This window comes from Dryobates pubescens, chromosome 26, assembly GCF_014839835.1.
Source record: "Dryobates pubescens isolate bDryPub1 chromosome 26, bDryPub1.pri, whole genome shotgun sequence".
Classification (NCBI taxonomy): Eukaryota; Metazoa; Chordata; class Aves; order Piciformes; family Picidae; genus Dryobates; species Dryobates pubescens.
This window is the reverse complement of record NC_071637.1, coordinates 3,738,738-3,762,138: the sequence shown is the minus strand read 5'-3', so window position 1 is coordinate 3,762,138 and position 23,401 is coordinate 3,738,738. Positions and strand designations below refer to the sequence as shown.

Genomic DNA, 23,401 nt, shown 5'->3' with positions numbered 1-23,401 from the left:
ACTGGCCTCGACTCATCAATCCAGCCTGTTCAGGTCGCTCTGCAGAACCTTCCTACCCTCAAGCACATCAACTTAGTGTCATCTTAATGTGACTGAGGGTGCCTCAAAAGCCCTCATGCAGATAACCATTATCCCCAGCTAGCAGAGGCAGCTCCTCTCTTGTTCTTTACCTTTAGCATCAGACTGATTCTCGAAGCGGTCCAGGGACAGCGTGATGCAGCGAACGAGCATGTTTGAGTCAACCAAGGAACTGTTGATCTGATTCAGAAATATCTGGAACTAAAGAGAAAGGCTTTTTATTGGGGGTGGGAGGGGGAACCCCCCCAAAAAAACCAACCCCCTCCCCTCCCATCTGACATGAACACTCACAAGAGGACCTTCTATCCCCTTTTGAGAATGTGTATGGCCAAGCGGTGTGGATTACACCGCAAGGGGAAGAGGTCAGCGAACCCAGGCAGGAAGAGCTATCAACAGGCTTTGGTGAGTAGGGCAACAGGAAGTGCTCTCCAGACTGTGAACACTGCAAGAGTTTAGTCTTGAAGGTTATTGGAGAAACAGGCTTGAATTCTGAGCACAGGCACCTCAAACATGCACTTCACCAATGTATGGCTTCACAGAGGTGGACAATTTCCCCTTCCCCCCGGAAACAAGAGTTCTGAGTGCCAAAAGACTCATGGTCAGTACCCTTTTGTTATCTCTAGCAAGAACCAGAGGACACACAGAGCCCTGGGCTGTGCTATCACTGCAGGCCTTTGCAAACAGCCCCTCTGCCTTCTTGTAGGCCCCCTTCAGGTACTGGAAGGCCACTAGTAGGTCTCCCCAGAGTTTTCTCTTCTCCAGGCTGAGCAACCCCAGCTCCCCTCTCTGCTTCTGCTCTCTAGGGTCTGCCAGACCTGACAGCAAGCAGAGAAAAACTACAGAGTAACTTAAGCAAGAGAAGGCTTTAAGAAGGCTCAAATCCCACCCAGCAGAGTGCACAAAGTGCCCAAAAGCATGAAGGCACTTTGCACAGAGAGCTGCCCGCTCCTGAGCTATGGAACTAAGTTTTCAGGGTAACTACATCAGCCATGACTTCTGAAAGGGTCTGTAAATGGAAGTAACATCCCAGGTAAGGTGTGACTCTCTGCAGCACCAACTCTTGCTGAACTGTCACAGTACTCCACAGGAAGAGCCTCCCCCTCCAGCCTCAGTAAAATGGTCTTTTGCAGAGCTTGTCCCAATATCCACAACTCTCAGCTTAACCCAAATCCCTGTGACTTGACAGGAAGTCTTCTACCACCTCTCAGCCCTCACCTCAGTCCTGCCTGATCATGACCAACGTTTTCTGAAGACCTCAGGGCTTGCTGCCTCAGAGCAGCTGGGAGCACTGCAGCACCATCCACCCTTTGGCAGCTCACCCTTCGGCGTTTTCTGTGTACCAAGCTCAGCAGCCGCACCGAAGCCAGCAAACTAACCCGAGTTGCCCTGGTTCTAAGAGCATTTGGCTCTCAGAGTGTGCAGTGTGACTCAGTGGGGACAGCCTTTACAAATACTTACCTTCTCATCTGTGTTGATGTACTTGTTGAACCTTTTGAATGCATCAATATTGAATTTCATCAGTTCCCCCAGAAGGTCAAAGTAACTCTGCAGCACGTCCCGTGATTTGCACTCGCTGTCAACAATGCAGTAGAGAATATGCTGCCATGGGAGGAAAAGAGGTTACTGCCACAGCTTGGCCCAGGCCAGCAGCAGAGCACAGCCTCTGCCTTAATCACTATTTAGAACTTTTAGCTGTAGGTTTAGATCTTAGATGACAGACCTAAAGATATCCACTGGGGTGAGCCTCCTGCTACACGAGACCTCCCAGTGCTGCAGGCTGTGGGACTGCCCACCCCACCCCATGCCTGCCTGCCTGCCACCAGCTGGATTCACACCACATCTTCACTCCCCTTTGAATTCATTACAGAGAAATCCTTGCTTGCTGTGGAGATCACAGAGGAAGCTCCATTACCTCCAGAAGCCCTCTCTTTAGCAGGAACATCTGGTCTGCATAGGAGGTGGTGCCTCGAAGAAAGCTTTCAACTGCCCTTGCTTGCCAAAACCTGAGGAACAGCAGGAAAGAGGTTTCAGCTCTGGAGCAAGGGGAATATTTCAGCACAATGATGATTTAAATCAGGTTTCCTTATCTGTTTCATCCCAGTCTGAAGCTGGAGTCAGATTTGTGGACCCTGCAGAGCACCCCTGGCTATACTGGGGATGAGGCCTGGTGTTCTCCCTCATCTGCACTGCCAACTCTGGCCAAGTGCAACAGAGCCAGAGCTTTTGCTTAGGATTCCCAGTCATTTCCAACTGCTCTGAACAAATCAGCTTCCCAGTCAACTCAAACCAGCATGTTACAGTGCAAAGTGAGCCCACCTGAAGGAGGATTCAGCTGGCTCCTTCTTCATGACCTGAAGCAGTCTGGTCAGCAACCCTCTTTTTCCATCACAGACAAGACTCCTAGAGCATGGGAAGAAATGACAGTGTGAGTGGAGGGGCTGGCAAGCACTGTGCCTTGGAGAGCACTGACTCCAGAGCTTTGAACCAGCCAAGTCCCAGTATTAAACACACAGGACAAATACTCATTCACTGTCATAGATTCACAGAATGACTTGGGTTGGAAGGGACCTTAAAGATCACCTAGTTCCAACCCTTCTGCCATGGACAGGGACACCTCCCACTAGCCCAGGTTGCTCCTCATCCAACCTGGCCTAGAACACCTCCAGGGAGGGGGCACCCACAACCTCCCTGAGCAACCTGTTCCCCAAGACTGAAATTAAACTGTGGGGGACAGGAGGACCTCAAACCTCCAGTGGAACTGCTTGTAAAACACTGGAAGGTGCTGACCTAAGACCTCACTCCTGACTCACCTGTCTGTGTTGACAACTGCATCCACCTCAGGGATGTTGGCTTTATGGGAGATGGCACTCAGCTCATTAAGTTCTTGGCTGTTTAAAAGGAGGTACTTGTTCCTAAAGAGAGACAGTGGGGGGGAGGGGGGAAAAAGAAGAGATGAGTTCAAGAGGCAGACAGCTATGCAGTTCTGTGAAGAGTAAAGCCATGTGCCTCTGAGGGCTGCAGGTCCAGGCAATCAGCTTCCACCTCTCCAGCTCTTTAGCCCTTCACACTCTACTCCCCCCAGCCACAACACCCTCCCCAAGCTTGGCCAGCCAGCTGCCTCCCAAATCATGGAATCAGAATTTTTGTTAGGGTTGGAAGGGACCTCAAGCATCATCTAGTTCCAACCCCCCAGCCATGGGCAGGGAAGAAGGATGCTGGAAAAGGCTCCTTTGCTCTGTCCCAGTGCCACAGAGCCAGCAGCACCTGCACAGACAGGCAGGCAGGGAAAAAGGTTTTGGGGAAGCATCAGCCCTGCAGATTATGGAGGCCAAAATCAGGGCTGACTGCTCCAGCACAGGGCAGCAGCCACAGATAAACCCAGCACAGCCCAGCAGCCAGGGCAGAGGAGTCCTGCAGCACTCAGAGCTTGTGTGTACCACATGTCAGCTTCAGCACTGACCAGCTCTCACATGGTGGTTTATTGCTGCCATGGTCAGGAGCTTAAGGTTTGTTGTGTTAATATTTGCTTTTCAAAACCTTAATGGTTTGCTAAGTTTCAGAAGACTTCAGTAAGAAACTTTTTCACAGCTGCCTCCAGGCTCTCAGTGTCTTAGAGTGACCATGATCTTCTTCAGGAATAGAACTCAGTCAGAAAGCAGAAACTGCCACAGCAGTACTGAATGACCCCAGGAGTTTATTACTCTGAGCTAACTGGAAATAGTTTAGCACTTCATGAAATGGAGAAAATGGTGGAGGAATGGACAAAAACCCCAAGGACCCTGCATGAAATTCTCTATCAAATATAGAATAGAATAGAACCAGACCAGACCAGACCAGACCAGGTTGGAAAAGACCTTCAAGATCATCAAGTCCAACCTATCACCCAACACCATCTGATCAACTAAACCATGGCACCAAGTGTCTCATCCAGGCTCTTCCTAAACACCTCCAGGAATGGTGACTCCATCATCTCCCTGGACAGCACATTCCAGTGGCCAATCACTCTCTCTATGAAGAACTTCTAACATCCAGCCTAAACCTCCCCTGGCACAGCTTGAGACTGTGTCCTCTTGTCCTGCTTGCTTGGGAGAAGTAGACCAACCCCTTCCTGGCTACAACCTCCCTTCAGGGAGTTGGAGAGAGCAAGAAGGTCTCCCCTGAGCCTCCTCTTCTCCAGGCTAAGCAACCCCAGCTCCCTCAGCCTCTCCTCACAGGGCTGTGCTCCAGACCCCTCCCCAGCTTTGTTGCCCTTCTCTGGACACCTTCCAGCATCTCAACATCTTTCCTAAACTGAGGAGCCCAGAACTGGACACAGGACTCAAGGTGTGGCCTAAGCAGTGCTGAGCACAGGGCACAATGAGCTCCCTGCCCCTGCTGGCCACACTGTTCCTGCTGCAGGCCAGGATGCCCTTGGCCTTCTTGGCCCCCTGGGCACACTGCTGGCTCATGTTCAGCCTACTGTTGACCAGTATGGGTGTGCAAAGAGAAGCCATTCAGAAAAACACAGCAGCTACACAGAAGACAAATTCTCAGAGCAGAAAGGTGATGGGGATGCCTTCTTGCTCCCACCACTGCCTTCCAGATCAGTGCCCACTGAGGCTGTCATGTGCAGCTTCTTTTCATCTGCATCCCCAGGTCTCTGTGATGACAGTGCAGCCTCTCTCTGCAGGCAGCAGTGAGCCCTGCAAGTGTGGTCTGTACACAGTTTACTGAAGCTGCTGTTAGTGCCCAGGCACTTGCTCTCAGCTTGTCCTCAGCTAACTCAGCTTCTCTGTGATTTCATGGAAAGCTCACCCAGCTGTTTAAAAGCCCTGAGCAGATTCCACCTGCTCAGATGTTACAGCTGAAAGCTGTTCTCTGTTTAAATGAGTCCAAGGGCTTTGCAGTAGCTGCTTAACCACAGATCACTTGGGGTTAGAAGGGACTTCCAGAGATCACCCAGTCCAACCCCTGTGCCAAAGCAGGATCACCCAGGGCAGGTCACACAGGAACACATCCAGGTGGCTTTTGAAGGTCTCCAGAGGAGACTCCACAACCCCTCACAGTGAAGCAGGTTTCCCTTATGTTTTCCTCTGCTCCAGCTTGCACCCATTGCTCCTTGTCCCATCACTGGACATCTCTGAGCAGAGCCTGGCTCTGTCCCTGACACTGCACCCTTCACATCTTTATAAACATCAATGAGATCACCTCCCAGTCTCCTCCTCCCCAGGCTCAAGATCCCCAGCTCCCTCAGCCTTTCCTCAGCAGGGAGAGATTCCACTGCCTTTAGCATCTTTGTGGCACTGCACTGGACTCTCTCAAGCAGGTCCCCGAGGTCCTTCTTGAACTGAAGGGCCCAGAACCAGACACAATGTTCCAGATGGGGCCTCACCAGGGCACAGGGGGAGGAGAGCCTCTCTCAACCTACTAACCACACCCCTGAGGAGAATTATTGGAGAACCTGGAGTGCTTCCTGGGCAAGCAAGGTCTTGCATGGAAGATTTCCAGTAGGTCTGCCTTCCCCTTATGTTTAAAGCACATCCAACAGCTCCTCCTTCATAAAGCTAACACTCCACATCCAAGAAGGCTGATGCTTCTGATCTGCATCTCTAACAAACCCACCCACAGCTATCACCCTGCCTGTAGGTAGGGCCAGCAGGGCAACAAGTGCCACGTGCCCCCAGTGCAGATGTTTCCAAGGACTGGGACACCATCCTGCAGGACTGAATCACAGCAACAGGACACTGGTAGAATGCCAGACGTGATTCTACAAGTCAGAACAGAGCACCAAGACCTTGGTGTCAGGGGTACAGCACCACACCTCGACTGCTCTGGCAGACTCAAGCTCCATAAGTATGCTTTTTGAAGGCAAACAGAAGGTTTCTCCCCAGGTCCAACCCAGCTTCCTGTTGGCTAGCTGACAGAGCATTGTTCCCTGAACACATCCCTATCCAGTTTAACCAGGTCTTCTCCACTGATGGCATTTACACAGTGATCAAATCTTGCCAGCTTTTTTCACAAGGCAGAAGAGTATTGGTTAACCTCTCCAGGGGTCCAGCCTTTCGCCCTCATCTCTCACCAGCCTTTGTTTCATGCTTGATCCACTCTAGATTAAACCTGCAACACGTCCCCCACAGGGTACACATGCTCTGGTGAGCACACTGGCTCACCACCAACTCTCAGGGAGAAGGCAGATAAACAGCATCAGGAAAGCTGCCTCCTCGTTTCTCCAGCCAGGAAATGTGAACTCCTCCTATCAGTGTTTCAGTTTGTTTCAACATGGAGCAGCAAAGGCCTATTTTTGACCATCTCAGACATATTAAGACCCTGTCCACTGGAGAGAACATCCTTAGCTTCTTCCTAGCATGAGCTGAAAGGCAAATGGACATCTGGGTCGAGACTAAGGACAGTGTGTTACTTAACTTCAACACTTCAGTATTCAAGGCCAAGTTTCACTCACATGGAACCCACACTGTGCCTTGGACACCCAGGGTAACTGCACCCACCCAAGCCAGCAGCTACCACAGCTTTGCATACTCACTCATGGTGATCACTAAAGCTCTGCAGAAGCCTCAGGAACTGGATCTTTAGAGTAATGTCCTACAATAAAAGACAAGAAAGGGTCAAAAAGGTTTTGCTTTAGTATTTTTGGGGGATATCATTAGGTAGCCAGTGATGTGAAAGAGCTGAATCAAAACTTATCCAAATCAAAGCTGTCTGGGCAGCAGAGCAAGTGAGTTGCACCAATGGAGAAGGCTGCACCTTGCAGCCCAAAACAGAAGTGGAGACTACCTCCAATTGTAGGCACACAATGGTTAATAACTTCTTCCCACTGCAAAGGCAAAGCAGCTCAGCACTGTATTGAATGCCCCAGAGTATCTAGGTATGGGGGGGGGAAAATCCAACCCAAGAAAAACCCAACCAAAAAACCCCACCTGGGACCCATTTGGTATTCTGTGCTAGACCCAATTAGATTTCACTTCCTTCAGTTTTGGTTTGTCTTCTGCTTTTGGGCTGCAGGAAGCACAGATGTTACTCCTTTCCCAGTTCCCAAACTAGGAGAGAGGCAACAGTGCCCTCCACTAAAGGGCTAAGGTGAAGCAAAGCCAAAGCTGAAGTGAAAGCAGTAATTCACAAGCCCTGTAAGTCACAATTCCTTTCTTAGAAGCACCCAGTGGCTCAGGGCAATCCCCCAGCATTCAGAATGTTACTCACTGGGCTGCAGTCACAGTTTTGGTTGTGTCCATGCAGAACCAGGGCTGAAGCAGAGTGCTTTCTCCAGATGAGTTTGTCAAACAAGTTATTGAGGCCAGGGATCAGCTTGAACTCTGCTATCATTTTATGAACCTGGAAGACAAGAGCAGTCCACATGCTTGCTGCTGCCTCCAACAGGGAGGGAAAGCAGCCTGGGAAACTGATGGGCACAATTATGCCATCCTCTGGCAGCAAGAGAGGGAAGGAGGGGAGTCTTGCATCCAGCCTGTGTGTGTTGATGTGCACACTAGCCATGCTGTATCATGAGAGCAGTCTCCATTTGGTGGGCATGGAGAGAACACAGACATCCTGAGGAGGATGAAGGGGTTGGAACATCCTTCTGATGAGGCAAGGCTGAGGCCTGGGGCTCTTTAGTCTGGAGAAGGGAAGGCTTAGGGGGCATCTTACTAATGTTTATAAAGATCTGAAGAAGGGGCCAGGCTCTTTTCAGTGGGGTCCAGTGACAGGACAAGGGGCAATGGACACAAAGTGGAACCCAGGAAGTTCTACCTGAACGTGAGGAGAAACTTCTTTACTGTGAGGGTGCTGGAGCAGGCTGCCCAGGGAGGTTGTGGAGTCTCCTTCTCTGGAGATTTTCAAAGCCCATCTGGGTGTTTTCCTGTGTGACCTGCCTTAGGTGATCCTGCTTTGGTAGGGGGGTTGGACTGGATCACCAGAGGTCCCTTCCAACTCCTACCATTCTATGATTTTGGGAGAAAGCTGTTAGCCAGCAGTTCAGTTAGCCACTGTGCCTCTGGAAGTGGCTTCAGACATCAGGAGAGCACTCAGAAACCACCAAAAGTGCATCAATACCTAACTTCTGTGCATCACAACACTAAGGAGCCAACATCACAAGCCATCCACTGAGGGTCCTCTGCCTTTAGTTCACATTGCTGAAGCTGAGGTAGTCCTCTGAAGACCACACAAACTAACAGTATCACTGAATTCCAGCATGGTGGGGGTTGGAAGGGGCCTCTGGAGACCACTTAGTCCAGCCCCAACCCTAAAGAAGAGACACCCAGAATGGGTTGCCCAGGATCACATGCAGGCAGGTCTAGACTCTCACCATAGAAAGACACTCCACAACCTCTCTGTTCTAGTGACCTAGGCAGCAAAGCAGAGACCAGCAGCAACACAACCACACTGCACTTCAAGCTTTGCTCCTTAAGGCTAAGGGAAAAGTTGAACTTCTTCAGAGAATGCTCAGGAGAGAAGCAAATGCCAAGTCACTCTTGGTTTATTTACCAGTCTGCCCAGCTAGGACAGGGTAGATCATGATGAATCTGAAGGAGGCTACAGAGCTACTCATGAGGGGGGAAAAAAAAAAAGCTAGTAATTGTGGTGTGCACAGCTGGTAAATAGCTTCAGCTCAAGCTTTCACACTGCTGGTGTAAGCAAGGTGAAAAATGAGGAACAGCAGAAACAGACAGTAGGACTCCTAGCAGCTGTAGACCTAACAAGGGGCACAGGACTGGGAAGTCCAATGTGGTGTAAAACTCAAGTGCCCAAAGTAGTAATGGTAGTAATTCACAGAATCACCAAGGTTGGAAGAGACCTCAAAGATCATCAAGTCCAACCTGTCCCCACAGAGCTCATGGCTAAACCACGGCACCAAGTGCCACATCCAATCCCCTCTTGAACACCTCCAGGGATGGGGACTCCACCACCTCCCTGGGCAGCACATCCCAATGGCTCTCAGTGAAGAACTTCGTCCTCACCTCCAGCCTAAACTTCTCCTGGTGCAGCTTGAGACTGTGTCCTCTTGTTCTGCTGCTGGCTGCCTGGGAGAAGAGACCAACCCCCTCCTGGCCACAACCACCCTTCAGGTAGGTGTAGAGAGCAAGAAGGTCTCCCCTGAGCCTCCTCTTCTCCAGGCTAAACAATCCCAGCTCCCTCAGCCTCTCCTCCCAGGGCTGTGCTCGAGGCCTCTCAGCAGCCTCGTTGGAGGAGGCTCCAGGAAGACCTTCTGGTGGCCTTTCAGTACTTAAAGGGGTTGAACAGAAAGGTGGGGGCAGACTTTTGAGCAGGGCCTGTTGTGACAGGACAAGGAGTGATGTTTTGAAACTAAAAGAGGGAGGGATTCAAACCAGAGAGAAAGAAATGCCTTACAGTGAGGGTGGTGAGGCCCTGGCCCAGGCTGTCCAGAGGGGTGGTTGATGCCCCACCCCTGGAACCATTCCAGGTCAGGCTGTTAGGGGCTCCGAGCAGCCTGCTGTAGTTGCAGATGTCCCTGCTGACTGCAGGGGGGGTGGACTGGATGACCTTGAAAGGTCTCCTCCCACCTAAAGCATTCTGTGGGTCTACAGCAGACACTGTTCTTCCTTGCTCACTGGAGCCTTCCAGGTAGAGCAGCTCAGCTCTAGCTGTTAATCTGCCTGCCTCTCACAAAGGAGGATGATTTCACTGGGGTCAGACAAGCCTTTGAAAACCTGACATAATTAAGGACTGGAGGATGCATCATGCAGGGGACAAAACATGTTTGGGAATGTAGTAACTTGAGTCAGCCCTTGAGAAGAAGTGAACATGCCAGCTTCAGCCTCAGACAGCTTCCCTGCTGGCATGGGGGCAGAAGGAACAGAGGAAGAACAGAGCTGTCTTCCCAGGAAATTAAAACCAAAGTCTGCTTCCAAGCTGTTTCAGCAGCCTACTTTCTACCTTGTCACACTGGTCAGCAACACACCAGCAGTGAGGCAGGGAAGGCAGCCAGCAACCTCCAGCTCCTTGAAGTGGGAGCAGCAGGACGAGTGCAGGCTGCAAGGAGTTTCTGCAGGAGCTACAGCACTGCATTCTGGTGGTGAAATCAGGCAGGGGATCAATTACCTGACTTGACACAAGGGATTTAAACAGCAGCCCTCCAACAGATCCATGTTCTGGGAGCTGCAGTTATGTCTTGGGAGTTATTTCTTTGTTTTTCCTCCATTTGATTTTATGCCCAACAGAAACAGCAAAGGGAACAGCAGCAGGATTCTGACTTTCTTATGGGAGTGATTGCGGTTTCTGCCAGAATTGCTCACTTCCTCTGCTTACTGTCAGACAGAATCTGCTTCTTTGTGATGCCAAGCATCCATTTGTAGCTTCAGAGTGAACAGGTTCAGGACTGTACTACAAACACACCTCTGTTTTACATTCAGAGATTTAAGAGCCTGCCCGTGGCAGGTACTTGGGACTCCAGCAGTGGGAGGTTACTAACAAAGAACAAAACCACCAAGGTGAATGTGCTCAAGCAACAGCCCCCTAACAAAGCTCCTCTTGCCTAATGCAACAGCCCTTCAACAACTCAAACCAGTTTGATCCTCCCAGTCTCCAGGGCATCTCGATGCCCCTGCTAGTCCAAGCTGCTCTGTTGAGCTGAGCAGACTGCCAGTGTTGGAAACCTGTCAAAACTGCACCAAGGGATGGCTTTGCTTTTCCCCTCACAATGTGCTTCCGACCCCTTTAAGTCAACTGCAGCCAAGCTGCAGCAACTGGCTTCTCCATAAGGGCTGTGTGAGGCAGGGAACAAATTCTTTTTCATTTCTGAAGTAAGAAATGCAACAGGAAGAGCTGAGTGGGGATTTCTAGGCAGTGCCTGCTGCAGACAGCACTGAAATGTGTCCTCCCAGCTGAGAGTTTAACACCTCGCTCACACTCAGCGGAGACATGGGAACCTACTGCAAAACTCAGCCTGCCACAAATCATCCCAGAGACTTTCCAAGCAGCCAAAAAAGGGAGGACCTGAAAAGTCTCTGTCCAAGAGGGTCACCAGTGCAGCAGGAAGGGCATCACCTGACTGCAGCCCCTGCAGCATTCAGGTACCCCCACACCCTTCCTCACGCAGACAGGCAGGATGCTCAGCCAGGAGGCATCACCCTGCAGCAGAGCAGCAACCCTGCAGCGACTGACCCCCCACCCCCAGACACACACCCTGGTCAGCCCAGACTGTGACAAGCCCTGCCCAGCACCTCAGCCTGCTCTCAGCAGCGGAACACTGCCCGTTTGTTCGTGCAGCGATGGGGTTTGCCCAGCTTGATGCCCCCAGCTCTGCCCTTCGTGTTTCTGCCTCCATGACCTAATTAACAAGCATTCAGGTTTAAAGAGACACCAGCCTCTGCACTCGTGACCCTGGCCAAGGGCTCACCTGATTCCTTTGTCTCCCCATGAGCAGCACACAGAGCACATAGAGCACCTCCAGCTTGTACATGATCTCGTGCATGATCTTCATGGACTGCGGCAGCTGCGTCCGCGTGGAGGTGTTGGCCAGGCCGCTCTCGTCCGAGGACTCTGCACGAGATGGCAAAGATGTGAGCCTGAGGCAGCCTCAGGAGTTCATACAGCCACAGAATCAACCAGGTTGGGAAAGACCTCAGAGATCATCAAGTCCAACCTGTTGCCTATCACCCAGCACCTCCTGACAACTAAACCATGGCTCCAAGTGCCACATCCAATCCCCTCTTGAACACCTCCAGGGATGGGGACTCCACCACTTCCCTGGGCAGCACATCCCAATGGCCAATTCCTCTTTCTGGGAAGAATTTTCTCCTCACCTCCAGCCTAAACCTCCCCTGGCACAGCTTGAGACTGTGTCCTCTTGTTCTGGTGCTGGCTGCCTGGGAGAAGAGACCAACCCCCAGCTGGCTACAACCTCCCTTCAGGGAGTTGTAGAGAGCAATAAGGTCTCCCCTGAGCCTCCTCTTCTCCAGGCTAAGCAACCCCAGCTCCCTCAGCCTCTCCTCCCAGGGCTGTGCTCCAGACCCCTCCCCAGCCTTGCTGCCCTTCTCTGGACACACTCCAATGTCTCAATGTCCTTCCTACATTGAGGAGCCCAGCACTGGACACAGATTTCTTACTTGTACACTGATACACTGCAGCAAGCCTGCTTCCATCTTCTTCTCAAAACAGTGACAGAAAGCAAAACCAAAAGCAAACCAAGCACCCAATTTGAATGCTCCAGAGACAAAAGCAAGCTGGAACTTCACAGGAGATAAAACCCAGATTGTTAAAAACAATTCCTTAGTTTTTTCATACTAAGCTAATAGGCATCAGTGAGCTAAAATAGGTAGGATCATCAATCTGAATTTAGGGTGTAAGGTAATGGTAGGACTAGGGGGAATGGAAACAAACTAGAAATGGGTAGCTTCAGATTGGATGTTAGGAAGAAGTTCTTCCCCATGAGGGTGGTGAGGCACTGGAACAGGTTGCCCAGGGAGGTGGTAGAAGCTTCACCCCTGGAGGTTTTGAAGGCCAGGCTCTCTGAAAGCCCTCTGCTGTGAGGCCAGGCTGAGAGAGTTGGGATTGTTCAGCCTGGAGAAGAGAAGGCCCCAGGGAGACTTTCTGATGGCCTTTCAGTACTTAAAGAGGCTGATCAGAAAGCTGGGGACAGACTTTTGAGCAGGGCCTGCTGTGACAGGACAAAGGGTGATGGTTTGAAACTCCAAGAGGCAGCTGTAGACAATTGCTTACTTTTTCCATACTAAGCTAAATGGTATCAGTGAGCTAAAAGAAGTAGGATTCTCAATCTGAATTTAGGCTGTAAGGTAATGATAGGACTGGGGGGAATGGAGGGAAAAAAAACCTAGAAATGGGTAGATTCAGTTAGGAAGAAATTCTTCCCCATGAGGGTGGTGAGGGACTGGAACAGGTTGTCCACAGAGGTGGGAGATGCCCCATCCCTGGAACCATTCCAGGCCAGGCTGTCTGGGGCCCTGCTCTAGCTGTAGATGTCCCTGCTGACTGCTGGGGGGACCAGAAGATTGTTAAAGATCCCTTGCAACTTAAATCACCCTATGAACATCTGAGCTGTGCCCAGCTGCTGACACATTCATCCCTCATGCCAGAACAGAGGAACTATGAGCAGCTGGAAGGAAAAGCAACCCAGGGCAAACAGCGACGGTTACAACACGCATCAGCCAGCGGTGGCTACAGGAACGCACGGGCAGCTACCTGTACTGCTCTGCTCTGCCTCTTCATTTGCCACCCTCATCAGTGCATCCAGTACCAGGGCATTGTCCAGCCAGGTGTACCACTCCTCCAGCTCCTGCAGGAAGCTGGAAGTCCCTGTTGTCTCAGACACCTTCCGTGTGGCCAGCTTGCACAAGCGCTCGATGAAGCCAGGGATATTCAGCAGCGTAGCTGGAAAAGAATTTTAGTCCAGCTGAGTGTCACCAACACGACAGTCACCAGGCCCTCTTATACCACAAGGTACCAGAACATCTACATTAGCAATACAGAACCAAATTCCATCTGAGTAAAGTGATCCAAAGATGGCAGCAGCCAGTGCAGTCTGCTGTGAAGGACAGGAAGGGAGCGTCCATACCCCAGGCATAATTCAGTCAGCGTTATACTGGTTTGTGCTGGACTTACACTGGAAGAAACTAACTTCTACCCTACTCTAACTGCTTGTTTCTGGCCAACTCTCTTTTGCTGGCACTGCTGTTTCCCAGTCCAAAGTGAGTCAGTATCAAGAAACTGATCTGGCTCAAAAATGAAGCTGGCAGAAACAAAGCAGCAGCCCTTGGAAGGGGCAGCCCCACCATCCCTTTCCTCTCTGCCAGGTCACCTCCTTCATTTTGCCTCCTGTGGCATTTGTCTCCCAGCAAACAGCACTGCAGGGGCTGGGCAGAAGGCTGTCAGCTTTTTTAAGTACTACTTTCCTGAATTAGCTCATCATGGAGCAAACCAGATGGGTAACACACGAGAGCAGCCCCAGTTAGAGAGTTTTAATTGTTGAGGAACTGCACCCTTAGAAACAGCAGCTCAAGGACAGAAGTCACTGGGCTGCAAAATGCTGGGGGGAGGGTGCTAGGAGCTGCATTTTGGCCTGAAGTTTTCACAGAATAATTTAATTACAGGATCTGCTGATCACAGATAGATAGCCAAGTCTTCACAGCTGCAGATGAAAGTGGAAAGCAACAAAGTATTTAGCCACGAACACTGGGGAAGGGCTGCGAGCTTCTGCCTGCTGGTAGCAGCTCTGAAAGAAGAATAAGCTCCCTGATGACTTTATTACAGTGAACAGTTTTAGATACAGTCTCTAATTGTGGAAACAAAAAATGATTAGTTAAACATTGACTTGGCTGAGTTCAGCTCTCTGGGATTCGAGCTTGTTCAGTTCAGCTAGCCTAAATTAAACTTTGTCCCCACACCAACACGTTGTCCACTGCTCTTTCCTAGCAAGCTCTGGCAGACCCACAGGGCAGAAGACAACAAACTCCTCCTTCAGAGCTTCTCAGCTCCTGCCTGCCATCTCTAGCTGGATGCTGGGGAGGTGGCAGTGGTTACAAATGGGGCTTTGCTGTTGAAGGCGAACACAAAACGTTAGGGGATGGGAGAATCAGCTCCAAATTGCCTTTCTGCACTTCCCAACTCTGTTTGGCAAGGGACTGTGCAAGCATCTGCCTTCAGAATCCAAAAGCTTTTCAGCAGAGCATCAGCTGAAAGCAGAAGGTTCTACACTGGAGGGTACTTGAGAAAGGAAGGTCGTGGATGTCCCCTCCCTGGTGCTCAAGGACAGGCTGGATGAGGACTTGAGCAATCTGGGCTGGTTGGAAAGTATCCCTTCCCATGGCAAGGAACTAGATGAACTTTAAGCTCCCTTGCAACCCAAACCATCCTATGAACCCCACACTCATCCTTCCAGGCAAGACTCCTGCGCCTGAGAAGTCCTCAACCAAATGAGGGAACCTGCACTGTACCCAAAGTTGAGGCTGAGATTAGACAGGGGTGGTGACAGTGGGCAACTTGATGAATAATAAAGACATGCCCTTGTTGATAAAGGCAGACATCCTGCTCAGGCCAGCTCCAGATAAAATCCAGGAGGTCCTGCTGCTCCTGCAGCAACCACACTGCATGCAGCTTTAGTTCAGGAATTCACATGGTAAGGAGGACAGTGAATTACTGAGAGCTGCTACAGGGAAGGGACCGAGGGAGAGAAAAGAAACTCAATTATTTTAAGCCACTCAGTTCACTGGGGAGGGCTGAAATGCCAGAAATGAACTCCCCTCCTTACTAACACCATGTGAAACTGAAAGCTACAAAGTAGGTTTTGTTAACAAAAGGAGATTGTTTCCAGGAAACTGCTGGAGGAAAGTGAAGAAAGAAAAACGCTTTGTCAGGCAGAACGTTGACAGTAGCCTCTGGAAACACATCCTACAGCTGTGACACCGAGAAGAGGGAAACTTTACAGCACTGCTGAGCCTCCCCTGCCTCGCTGCACAGTGTAAGAGTTACCTTGGTTGATTTCAGCTCGAGAAGGCCCCAGGTTTTTTTTCTGCTGGGCGTTTTTGGCCAGGAGCGTGTGCTTGTCATCACTGCCCGTGTCCAGCTCCGAAATGGTGACAGCCAGGATCCTGCAGAAGTTGGCAAGCTGCTGCTGGTCAAAGCTGGATACAAGGCTTGCAAGATTGGGAATATCATCCAGTTGTATCATTTCCTGGGGAAGGCAACATCCAGTGAGCAAGTGGCACGAGAGGTTGAACGCAGACATCGACCTTCCCGGCGAGAGCTGCCTGGGGCTTGAAAAGCAGCAACAGAGAAGCAAGCAGCAGTGCCAAGGGAAGAATCTGAGCACAGCTGCCATTTAGCACTGCTGTCACTATGTTTATCAACTCCAAGAAGTGAAAATACCCATGTTTTAAAGCCTGGGCATTTAAAAAAAGGCTCCCAAATTCCATGTAGTTAAAAAAGCCCATCCAAACCAACAAGGAAAGGCACAACCTGATTCACACACTGACCACATACAGCTTGCCCAGGGAGGTGGTGGAAGCCTCACCCCTGGAGGTTTTGAAGGCCAGGTTGGATGAGGCTGTGAGCAACCTGCTATAGTGTGAGGTGTCCCTGGCAGGGGGGTTGGAACTGGCTGAGCCTTGAGGTCCCTTCCAACCCTCACAATTCTGTGATTCTATGCTTCTAAGCTTTGTGCATTTGAGTGCTGAGCCCAGCTCCTCAGCAGCTGTGGCAGCTGCCTGGTGTGCTCTGTGGCAGGAGCAGCCTGATATAGAATAGAATAGACCAGACCAGGTTGGAAAAGACCTTTGAGATCATCGAGTCCAACCTCTCACCCAGCACCATCTAATCAGCTAAACCATGGCACCAAGTGCCTCAGCCAGGCTCTTCCTAAACACCTCCAGGGATTGACTCCACCACTTCCCTGGGCAGCACATCCCAATGGCCAATCTCTCTTTATGGGAAGAACTTCTTGCTAACATCCAGCCTAAACCCCCCCTGGCACAGCTTGAGACTGTGTCCTCTTGTTCTGGTGCTGGGTGCCTGGGAGAAGAGACCAACCCCCTCCTGGCTACAGCCTCCCTTCAGGCAGATGTAGACAGTTGCAGTGTGAAGTGTCCCTGCCACAGAGTCTTACAACTAGGTGATCCTGGAGGTCCCTTCCAACCCTAACAACTCTCTATGTAGGCATTGGAAAGTTTCAACTTCATTTTTCTCCCCTTGAAACTCAGGTGACAGTTGACTTCTAGATTATTTTTCCTCATTTCCCTCCCCCCCCCCCCCCCCCATCAAAAGATTGTTTTACTGAAAAGCTTTTGAAAATAGCTTTCAGCAAACAGCATTTCTGGTCAGCTAAACTAAGCCTGTTTCCTAGCTCAGGAAATGGGTCATCTTCAACTTCACCCAAAATAATGCAGTAAGAAAGAATCCTGACCCTCTCCACAGAATGCTTGAGGGTGTTGATCAACATCCAGATGAAGATGAGCCAAGGATGTGCCCAGCTGGCCAAGAAGGCCACCAGCATCCTGGCCTGGATCAGCAATAGTGTGGCCTGCAGGACCAGGGCAGGAATTGCTCCCCTGTACTCAGCATTGGTGAGGTCTCACCTTGAATACTGGGTTCAGTTTTGGGCCCCTCACTACAAGGAGGACACTGAAGTGCTGGAATGTGTCCAGAGAAGGGCAGTGAAGCTGGTGAAGGGTCTAGAGCAAAAGCCTTGTCAGTAGTGGCTGAGGGAACTTAGTATGGAGAAAGGGAGGTTGAGGGAAGACCCTCTGGTGATCTACAACTCCCTGAAAGGAGGTTGGAGCCAAATGGGGGCCAAAGAAACGGCCTCAAGTTGCACCAGGAGAGGTTTAGGTTGGAGATTCCTCCACTGAAAGGGTTCTCAAAGGCTGGAACAGGCTCCCCAGGGAGGTGGTGAAGTGTTTAAAAGAGGCAGAGAGGTGGTGCTGAGTGCCATAGAGAATGATTGGACAGGATGGTTTCTAAGGTCTTTTCCAACCAAAATATTTCTGCAAATCTGTGCACACAGACACAATGCATTCAGCCTTTTCCCAGGGTTACACATCCTTGGCACTAAGGTCTAATGGTGCTTCAAAGAAAGGTCAAAAACCTCCTTTGTGCAGAAGACCTAAGTGCCCTGTTCCCCCAGCCTACAACTTCTGAGAGAGGTGACAAACCCCAAGGTAAGAGAGCTGCATGGGAAGCCCTCTTGATTTTGGGACTACTGAAATCCCTGCAGTGTAATCAGAAGGCAAGGATGAAACATGAATTTACAGGAGGTTCATTCTCTTCATCTGAGATACAGGTTTTACTTTAGTGACAGCCAGGTACCCACCCCCATCATCCTCTGCAGTGATGTTCCAGCATTACAAGTATGGCACCACACACACATCACTTGGCTTCTGCATGAAATGTGCCTGAAGTTAATGACCACTGGGAATAGTCAGGTCTCAAATGAGCTACAAGAAGGGAGAGTGTAGGCTTAGAGGGCTGTCAGCAGTAGCTCTTCAAAGGAAGAAGTGTTTTTTCCCCCTCCCACTAGCCTGAAAAGCCATACAATCAGAATGCAGAAAGCAGTGACTAACCTTTTTAACTCCCAGGATATCTTCAATGAGTGTTGCAGTCTGGAGGAATGTCTTCTTGTTTGTCATCAGAGTAAAGAGGAACAACACAAAGTCGTTTCTCTCTGCCAGGCGCCTCGTGACACCTTCCGTCTAGAAAGCAGCAAAAGGACACCCAGACCAGAGTCAGAGCCCACCTCAAGAAGTCACACATTAGAGGCACAGGTAGGACACTCCCTACAGATGATGTGTTACCCAATCAGCTATCCCTGAAACCGGCAAACCTTGTGTTTATGCCAGCCAAAAATAGCTCCGGTCCTTGCCTGAAGCCTGCGATCCCAACAGGCTCCAGGATGAGAGGCTTCATCTCAGGGCAGTTGTTTACTTGCCTTGAATCAAATGTAAACACTGCATGCCTGGAAACACATCAGAGAGGCTTGTCTCTGCTTTCCCAGACAAGCTGCAGCCAGCTCCAGTATGGAAATGCCATCCCCAGATTTCCCCTGAACTCTCAAGCGCTGCTCTTGGCTGGGCAGAGTCTGAACGACGGGAACCGAGCCTCGGCCTCAATGAACTCGGTGACGAAGCAGGAGTCACACTAAAGCATGAACTAAGGTTCAGCACTAAGTTCATAAAGGCCAGCTGTCATGGTCTGACCTCTGCTGAGAGCACAGGCAGTCTTCCCTGCAGTTAAATGTCAATCTTGGTGTTTGCTGAGCTGTCTACTATCTGTGACTGCTCACCAACCCAGACTTGCTTACATACTGCCCCAACATGGACTCACAGGAATAAAACCAGTTCATACAGCACAGAAGCACTGAATCCTAGCATGGTGGGGCTTGGAAGGGACCTTTGGACATCATCTCCCTCAGCCCCACTGCTACAGCAGGGTCACCCACAGCAGGATGCCCAAGATCACCAGGTCCAGGTGGGTTTGGAATCTCTCCAGAGAAGGAGACTCTACAGCCTCTCTGGGCAGCCTGCTCCAGGGCTACAGCAAACTCGAAGCAAACAAGTTTCTCCTCATATTCAGATGGAACCTCCTGGCTTTCAGTTTGTGCCTTTTGCCCCTTGTCCTATCACTGGGTACCACTGAGAGGACTCTGGCCCCACCCTCTTGACCCCTGCCCTTTAAGTACCCATCAGCGGTGATGAGGTCCCCTCACAACATCCTGCACACAACCCCTGTGACCCTGAGCACTTCTTGTTGGAGGGAGAGCAGAGACACTGCAGTGAATTAAAACAGCAGCCAGCACATCACCTGCAGACTTGGTTTAGAGCAGCTTGTTTCATATTCAGTTTGCAAAAGCTGCATTACTTGTAGTTAAAAAAAATAACCAAACCAAGAACCAAGTGTTCCCTCTCTGCCCCCTCCCTTGTGGCCACAGATACTCAGGAGGGAGAACATGAGCTGTTAAGAGTGAAGCTCTGGAGAGGAGGTTGATGTTTTTGGAGCAGCTCCAAGCCAGTGACTGCCTTTTTCTTTCAATTTTTTGTTAAACAATGCTCCCCCTAGGTTATGACATAATCAAAAGTGGGATTAAGTAATCCTGAGGATGCTCCCTGCGTGAATCATCAGAGGCCTGCACTTCCAGCTTCAGTACTGCAGTCACACTATATCCTACCATCCTAGAATTGCCTGCTTGGGAAAGACCTTAAGGTCACTGAGTCCAACCATAACCTAACATTTCTCTGTACACAACTGCTAGACCATGACCAAGGAGAAGAGAAGGCTTAGGGGAGACCTTATTACCTTGTACCAGCACATAAAGGGTGGCTACCAGGAGGATGGAGACTCCCTGTTGACAAGGAGTCCCGTGGAAAAGACAAGGGGTAATGGGGACAGGTTACTGCTGGGGAGATTCCCATTGGAATCCAGATGAAAATGTTTCCCCATGAGAACAGCTGGACATTGGAACTGTCTCCCAAGGGAAGCAGGAGATTCCCCTACACTGGACAGTTTGAAGACTCAGCTTGCAGGGTGCTGGGCTTACTTCAACTGGCCTATCACCCAGAAAGTTTGAACCAGGTGATCCCTGGGGTCCCTTCCAACCTGGCATTCCAGGATTTCAACAGGCCTTTAACTCAGTGTCCACCTCAGTACTGGTCTGTCACCAACTGAATTGCATTAGTAACACTCAGCCCAGGAAGGAGTTGCAGGCTCAAACAAACTTCTTTGCCAGCCCCACTACTCAACAGGAGCAGCTGTAGCTTGGCTTAGCAGGCATCCATTCCCAGGTTCAGATTTGGAGTTTGGACACAACAAAGCCTGGCTCAGCCTTCCCATGGAGGCAAAGATACAGGAAGATCCAAACAGAAGGATTTAAACTTGACAAGGAACCAGAAGTTATTGGAGTAACACATCAAAATACAGGGCAGTCCTCTACTGAGCTGAAGGAATTCCAGTTCCTAACAGAGGCCTTCCAGTACCTGAAGGGGGCCTACAAGAAGGCTGGAGAGGGACTGTTTACAAAGGCCTGCAGTGAATGAGAGGCAATGGTTTGAAATTGGAGAAGAGCAGATTTAGGAACAAGTTCTGCACCATGAGGGTGATGGAAGACTGCAACAGGTTGCCCAGGGAGGTAGTTGAGGCCCCATGCCTGGAGATATTCAACTTGCAGGCTCCACAAGGCTCTGAGGAACCTGATCTAGTGGAGGATGTTCCTGCTCACTGCAGGGAGGGGTTGACCTAGATGACCTTTGGAGGTCCCTTCCAACCCAACCCATTCTGTGAGTCCATGAATTAAGTGCAAAGTTTCCCAGCACTCTTAAATCATGCTTGTAAGAGACTGTGTGTGTCCCTCTCAAGCAAAAGAGGAGCCCTTCCCCACAGCAGGTGTACTTACACAGATACAGGTGTTGTACAGTATGCTTAAACAGTCCTTGATGAGGTCATCACTTACTGCAAAGGAGAAAACAGACATTCACCAGCTGCCCATGAGCAAGGAACACTGCTGTCCCCAGCAGTGACATGGACAGCTACAAACCCAGTGGCAATTTCAGGTTGCCAGCTCAGCTCACACATGCAAATGCCTTGGAGGAGAGAAACCAGAGGGTGAGAAACACTCCACACCTGACCTGGTCCCATGCCTTCTTCCAGGACTGCTACCAGCCCTGCCTAGGCCTGCACACAGGGATGTGCTCATGGTCTGGTGCATTTTGAGTTGCACACAAAATGCTAGGGGTGTAAAAAGAATTCCAGGGAAACCACCATAGACCACCTCAAAATCCCTCAATGTGAGAAACTCCTGAGATCTATTTGTGCCAATTCTTAGGCACAGGGTGGGGGGGTGGGAAAAAAGGGCAGTTCATGCAGCTTTCATCAGGAATTCCCAGAAAAGCTTTCAGTCTGATTGACTCCAGCATCTTCATATTCCAAACATGTTTTCAGTACAGACATGCAACAGCTGCCTCCAGCTCAAGTTCAAGTTATTTCACCTTTGAAGTTCCCTGCTTTGAGGGGCATGGGAAGTAACCATGACATTTCCTCTCCTCTCCTCAGAAAGGTTCAAGGAACCAGCAGATCACAGACAGCAGAAGGGAAAACACTAAACCAGAGCTGCCTCAGCAGGGAAGTGCCCCACTGGCAAGTTCTCCTTATAGCAGCTGGGAAATGAGTAGTCTCTGGGAGTCACTCATCAGAACAGCCCACTTTTCATTATCTCACAATCTCTCCATCTCCTGTTACACTGACAATGGGCTGTGGCTTATTATTAATAATTGTTAAGTGTAGCTACAGCCACAGCAACAATAAAAGCTTCCAGTGATTGTAAATGTACTGAATCATGTTATGCTGAGCCACATGAACGCTCCTGGGCTGTGCTCTGCAGCAGGTGGCTATCCTAAATCCCACCATCAGCTGGGAACAAAGGAAAGCATGATTCATTTTGCAACAGGAACTTGCTGGGATGGAAAGGGGAGTCACAGAAGAGGAGTAATTTCTGGCTGAAATAGGACACAAGGCAAGAATTGGGGGGGAGGGAGGGGAGGGGAAGATAAGACACTTATTTACTTACTTTTCTGCTTCTTTTTCTGTGTAATGAGAGTTGGTCTCATAAGAATTTCTACTAGAAGCTGTAAAACAAGATAAAGAGTGAAGAGAAGAATCACTGAGACAGAAAGCACCATTTAATTTGTCAGTGACAACCCCAATTTTAGTCTTTGCTGAAGTCACAGAGGTGAATAATGGAAGCTCCACAGTCAAACCCCCAACCAGTGTCAAGACCATGCTGAGCAGAAATAGTTGTATTTGTAATAGCTCTGCAAAGCAATCTCCCACTGGCAAGTGTTAAAGAATTTGAGTTCACAAAGACTACAACTCCACCTGCAGCCAGGTCACATCAAGGATGGCTACCACACACCTTCCAGAGTACTGAATCCTCTGCCAGAAGCTGCACAGAGATGTCAGTTTGGAAAAGGCTCTCCCTAAGTCTTGCTGTGCTTCAAAACACATTTCAGGTCCAGACAGAACTTAGCTGATGAGGCTGAAATATGGAGCAGCTAAGTGCAAGCCACTGCCTGAGTGTGTCCTGGTTTGGGTTGGAACACAACTGATTCTGCTCAGGGATTTCACTCCCAGCTCAGTCTCTGCTCAGTGCCAGCACTTTCTGAAGTTCAGGGCAGGTCTGCACAGCCAGGGGCTGCTTCTAGCAGGAAGAAGCTGCTGGGCAGAGTCACTGCCAAGGGCTGGGCTACAGAAAGGCTCTGGCTTAGACTTGCTCCTGGGAACACCAAGGACACTGCCACATCTTGTGTCTCAGCTTGGAGTGTAGGAGGTCAGATTTGGCTCCTGCAGGGAGGAGCAGACAGGGCAGGACAGTGACCAGCAAGAGATTGCATCCCATGGATGCTATCTTCAGGGTCAAGCTGAGGGATCAGCAGGGTGAAGCCTCTCCTTCACTGGCCAGTGTCCCAGAAGGACTCTGTCCCTGCTGCCTTCAATCCCAATCCATGTGTTTCTGAACCCATTTCTAGAATCCAGCTCCTGAATTTGGTTATCATCTGCTGCTGAGCCCAGCCTGGGACTCCCCCCAGCTCCTGTTCCCAGCATCAGCTGTGACAATGGTGACATCATTACCACCAGGGGTTGGCTTCCATATTGGTTTGTGTCTCTGTGTCTCAATTCCATTGGGTTGTCCTCATTGCCATCCCAGCTGGTTTAGTTTCTCCCCTTTGGGAAGGCAGAGAGGTTCACAGAGAGCCTCTGTCACTCATCCAGTGGCCAGCCCACCCCTCACCCTTGAGAGTAAACTTCCAGATACACCTCCAGACATGCAGTGTTGTCTCATTTTTGTTTAAGCAATGTTAACACTCAGCTCTCCCAC

The 23,401-nt window shown here is 50.2% G+C and overlaps 1 protein-coding gene across 1 annotated transcript in view; it reads right to left on the bottom strand.

The window, feature by feature from the left end:
* TRPC4AP (transient receptor potential cation channel subfamily C member 4 associated protein) overlaps positions 1–23,401 on the bottom strand; it is a 47,192-nt gene that overhangs the window by 7,244 nt on the left and 16,547 nt on the right. The window contains exons 4-16 of the mRNA XM_054173448.1: positions 22,094–22,151; positions 20,924–20,979; positions 18,102–18,230; positions 15,517–15,718; positions 13,231–13,419; positions 11,429–11,571; positions 7,273–7,404; positions 6,599–6,657; positions 2,889–2,990; positions 2,395–2,478; positions 1,991–2,081; positions 1,537–1,677; positions 171–279 (exon numbers count right to left, since the gene is read on the bottom strand). Of these exons, the coding sequence (XP_054029423.1) occupies positions 171–279; positions 1,537–1,677; positions 1,991–2,081; positions 2,395–2,478; positions 2,889–2,990; positions 6,599–6,657; positions 7,273–7,404; positions 11,429–11,571; positions 13,231–13,419; positions 15,517–15,718; positions 18,102–18,230; positions 20,924–20,979; positions 22,094–22,151 (1,495 nt within the window). The remainder of the gene's footprint in view (positions 1–170; positions 280–1,536; positions 1,678–1,990; positions 2,082–2,394; positions 2,479–2,888; positions 2,991–6,598; positions 6,658–7,272; positions 7,405–11,428; positions 11,572–13,230; positions 13,420–15,516; positions 15,719–18,101; positions 18,231–20,923; positions 20,980–22,093; positions 22,152–23,401) is intronic.